At 40.9% G+C, this 4,643-nt stretch overlaps 1 protein-coding gene across 8 annotated transcripts; it reads left to right on the top strand.

Annotated features, from left to right (window-relative positions):
• Positions 1–2,566: 2,566 nt before the first annotated feature.
• On the top strand, positions 2,567–4,314 carry LOC148103764 (tripartite motif-containing protein 16-like). Of its 8 annotated transcripts, none has more exons than XM_087832970.1 (3): positions 2,567–2,675; positions 2,811–3,109; positions 3,182–4,314. In XM_087832970.1, the coding sequence occupies exons 1-3, from the start codon at positions 2,641–2,643 to the stop codon at positions 4,312–4,314; spliced, it is 1,467 nt and encodes a 488-aa protein (XP_087689096.1). In that variant the 5' UTR covers positions 2,567–2,640. The 8 variants fall into 8 exon arrangements, with proteins under 8 accessions (XP_087689096.1, XP_087689100.1, XP_087689087.1 ...); XM_087832974.1 differs by having other exon boundaries at positions 2,567–3,382; positions 3,509–3,575; positions 3,693–4,314; XM_087832961.1 differs by having other exon boundaries at positions 2,811–4,314.
• The last annotated feature ends 329 nt before the right edge of the window (positions 4,315–4,643 follow it).

The following is a 4,643-nucleotide window of genomic DNA, read 5'->3' as shown; positions in this document are numbered from 1 at the left end:
ACGTTACAGGCTATGCTAGGCTTTGGCCCACATCAGTCTAAAACTATGTAACCATGAATAACGTGTTTTGTAAACTGTTAAAATTATATGTCTAACGTTAAATGTTGGTGACACAATAATTTCATCCTAATGGTACTGACATATTCATAGGGTTAATTTGTGAGACAAAATGTCATAGTAGTAGTACTATGTAGTTATGATTTTGCAAATATTCCACCTTGTAGTGCAGTTTGCACAAATTGTTGTAAAAATGCACTCACCCCACAAACATTACTGATGAGTCAAGATCTGCACAAATTGACAGAAAATTGACAGAAACACTGAACCAGTTTTATTCTTATTGTCATGTATGTCCTATTCATCAGGTGACAGAGGTGAAGAGGTGAGGTCACAGGTGACTGACTGATGATTTGGTGCTATAGATTAACTATTATTTATTATCATGACAATTGTCAGGCTGCTGATGTAAATTGATTCATTAGTGTATATTTGACTAAGTATCTGAATTGACATGTCTCACTTTTTATATGGCACAAATCAATGTGTTATTTTATCAGGTGGCAATATGTCCCAGTGCAGTCAGAGGGGAAGAGCCAAAGGTGAGGCACATCAATCACAGAACAATAATTGTAATCTGAGGCTAAAAGAAGCTTCAGTGCTCTCAGAAGACGTGTCTTCTGTCTTAGTCGTTGCTGGTTCGTCTGTGTTGTTTTCCCTCGGTCTCCCTGCGTTTCTCTATCCATCTCTCTGTGTATATTTTCCCCGGACCTCCCTGCATCTTTGTTCTGGTTTGTTTTGTTAGTTTGCACAGTTTAGGTTTTCTGTTACAGCTTCACCCGCGCCATTTCTGTTGTATTTACTTTTGTAAATAAATACTCACCTGCACCAGAGCTGCCGCTTCCGGGTCCTAAATAATCACCACACGGCTTGCCCCGGCAGACCGTGACACATTCAGTGTTCCCTTAGTGCTAATGTGTAAGAGATGTTTGTGTACTATAACTGAAGTAATGTTGTTAAGTCCTTAAAGTCATATTCTTTTATTGTCATGACTGTATTTGAAGCTATTTTTATTTTTGTATGATACCTGATTTATATTATCAGGTATGAAATATGGCTGAAGTAAACTAAACTCTAAAATACTTAGTCAGACATTTGTTTAATAGTAATTTAACATTATATAATTCAAATGTAAAACTATGAATTGTAAATGGTTTAAAAGCATGCAGAATAGCATATGTAGGCAAGTATATTTCTCCTTTCTTTTTTTTCTTTTTTTTAATCAAGAAGCAAAAACAAAAAGGAAAATAAAAAAAAGAAACAGGGCAGGGTTCGGTGGTTGAATCATCCGTCCCCACTAATGTCAAAACCAAATCTACGCCCTTGCATGGATGGTTACAGTGAGCAGGAAAGCAGGCAGGTTTCCAGATTCTCCACAGGAAGTTGGGTGAAACTGAGCGACGGTTCCTGGCAGGTAAGATTCAGGCAGGAGGCTTGTTGGAGGGAAGGACCAGTGACAGAAGAAATCCAGATAAGAGTCGAGGTGAGTGGATAATGATCTGTAGGTGCAGGAAACTGGAGACACAAAGAAGGTGAAATTAAACAGAGGAACACTTGGAGCAAGCAGAACATGGAGGCTGATTTCAAACTACTGTTTAGATGACAATCTGATAAATACTGGAGCTCTGAGGTGGTCCTTAAAACTTCATCGCTGATTGCAGACAATGAGCCGCATGTGGAGAGAGGCAGATGTAGACCCAGAACTTCACCTGGAGGCAGGACCTGAGCTTTGAACAGAGTAAGAAAACATTCCCCAAAACACCACCGACACCCCGGATCATGACACCAGCACTTGTATTCACTGATCTGAGAGGCTGGAATCACAGAGTTGTGGTTCCAAGTAGTGAAAATAATAAATAAGAGTAAAATTTGAATTGCAAGTCTGCAGCTCTCAATATATCTGTGAAAATATCAGTTGATTGCAAATATTTTTCCTGTATCTGTGAGTTTAAAAGACAAGAATGTGAAAACATTTTATAAGTAAAAGAAAAACCTGTTCTACACATTCTGACTTTTATTCTGTAAACGTTCACATTTTGCAGCATATTTAACTTGATATTCAACGGTGTGAAACACAAAAATACTTGCAGTAAAGATAAAGTCACTGGCTCCTTGTCTGAAAGCCAAATGTCTCATATTTGAAGGATTAATAACTGTGTGATATTTAATGATTTTTGTGTCTGAATGTGAACATGTTTGAAATGAAAAACAATTCATGGTATAATATGTGCCATGGTGTTACAATGTGGCAGCTTTTTATTTACTTATCATTCGTATATTATAAATGTAAAAACTGATCTGCCTCCTTTGTTCATGTTCAAAGGGTTAAACAAACAGTGTCTACGTCAAACTGCTCCACTTCCTGCACTGTGTCAAAGCCTGATAACTCCTCCCTCTTCTTCCTGAAACACTGTAAATGTATTTCCTTGTTCCCTCCCCTTTAGATCTGCAGTTTGAAGATGGGTGTAACAAACATGTTGTAACATTTCAGAGCCGACAGGCTCCATTCACTACAGAAAAGTATGTTATGAGATCAGAGGTCAGAATACTTTCGTTTCTGCCAAAGAGAAACTGAGAGGAGAAATGGCGCAGAAAGGAGTTCAGCTGGACAAAGAAACAATTTCTTGTTCGATCTGTTTGGATCTACTGAAGGATCCGGTGACTACAGCCTGTGGACACAGCTACTGCATGAACTGTATTAAATCTCACTTTGATGAAGAGGACAGGAAGGGAATCCACAGCTGCCCTCAGTGCAGGAAGACTTTCACACCGAGGCCTGTCCTGGAGAAAAACGTCGTGTTAGCAGCTTTAGTGGAGCAGCTGAAGAAGACTGGACTCCAAGCTGCTCCAGCTGATCACTGCTATGCTGGACCTGAAGATGTGGCCTGTGATGTCTGCACTGGGAGGAAGCTGAAAGCCATCAAGTCCTGTTTATCTTGTCCAGCCTCTTACTGTGAGAAACACCTCAAACCTCACTATGATGCAGCTCCATTAAAGAAACACAAGCTGGTGGCCCCCTGCAAGAAGCTCCAGGAGAACATCTGCTCTCGTCATGATGAGGTGATGAAGATTTTCTGTCGTACTGATCAGCAGAGTATCTGTTATCTCTGCACAGTGGATGAACATAAAGGCCATGAAACAGTCCCAGCTGCAGCAGAAAGGACTGAGAAGCAGAAGGAGCTCGAGGTGAGACGACTAAACATCCAGCAGAGAATCCAGGAGCGAGAGAAAGATGTGAAGCTGCTTCAACAGGAGGTGGAGGCCATCAATGGCTCTGCTGATAAAGCAGTGGAGGACAGTGAGAAGATGTTCACTGAGCTGATCCGTCTCCTCCAGAAAAGAAGCTCTGATGTGAAGCAGCAGGTCAGATCCCAGCAGGAAACTGAAGTGAGTCGAGTCAAAGAGCTTCAGGAGAAGCTGGAGCAGGAGATCGCTGAGCTGAAGAGGAAAGACGGCGAGCTGGAGCAGCTCTCACACACAGAGGATCACAACCAGTTTCTACACAACTACCCCTCACTGTCAGCACTCAGTGAGTCTACACACTCATCCAGCATCAATATTCGTCCTCTGAGCTACTTTGAGGATGTGACAGCAGCTGTGTCAGAGACCAGAGATAAACTACAGGACATTCTGAGAGAGGAATGGACAAACATCTCACTGACAGTCACTGAAGAGGATGTTTTACTGTCACCACCAGAGCCAAAGACCAGAGCTGGATTCTTAAAATATTCATGTGACATCACACTGGATCCAAACACAGCAAACAGACATCTGTTATTATCTGAGGGGAACAGAAAAGCAACATTTATGATCCAACGGCAGTCTTATTCTGATCATCCAGACAGATTCACTAATTGGTTTCAGGTCTTGAGTAGAGAGAGTCTGACTGGACGTTGTTACTGGGAGGTGGAGTGGAGAGGGAGAAACCTAGACATAGCAGTTGCATACAAGAATATCAGCAGAGCAGGGAGCTCATATGAATGCGAATTTAGATCTAATGACAAATCTTGGGCATTATATTGTGACACAAACAGCTATAAATTTTGGCACAACAAAGTCCAAACTGTCCTCTCAGGTCCTCGGTCCTCCAGAGTAGGAGTGTACCTGGATCACAGAGCAGGTATTCTGTCTTTTTACAGCGTCTCTGAAACCATGACTCTCCTCCACAGAGTCCAGACCACATTCACTCAGCCGCTCTATGCTGGAGTTGGTTTTTATCAAAATGGAGGCACTGCAAAGTTGATTAAAGTCAAATAGATCTTTGAGCTTCCAGTTTTTTGTTCTTGTCTATCTTTGATGTGGAGAGCTCACTGTTGAGCTGTTTCTTCTCTGCACAGAGATCACTTTATAGCTGCGAGTTTGACATCTTATGATTGATTGTCTGTAATTACCTGTAAATTTACCTGAAATTGTATAAAAATCAATGCAGCACTTTTTCTCTGTTGAATCTTTGTGAACAGATCAGAGTGACATGTGAGAAATTTATTTTTTTGAAATAAATTTCTCACAGAAAGTGAGAAACTTCTTGTTTTGCAGTTTCCACTAGACCCCAAACTAAGTAACAAAGTAATTATCATAAACATAAT

Source organism: Neolamprologus brichardi, chromosome 3 (assembly GCF_056152115.1).
Source record: "Neolamprologus brichardi isolate AB-2024 chromosome 3, ASM5615211v1, whole genome shotgun sequence".
NCBI lineage: Eukaryota > Metazoa > Chordata > Actinopteri > Cichliformes > Cichlidae > Neolamprologus > Neolamprologus brichardi.
This window is presented reverse-complemented; position numbering and strand designations above follow the sequence as displayed.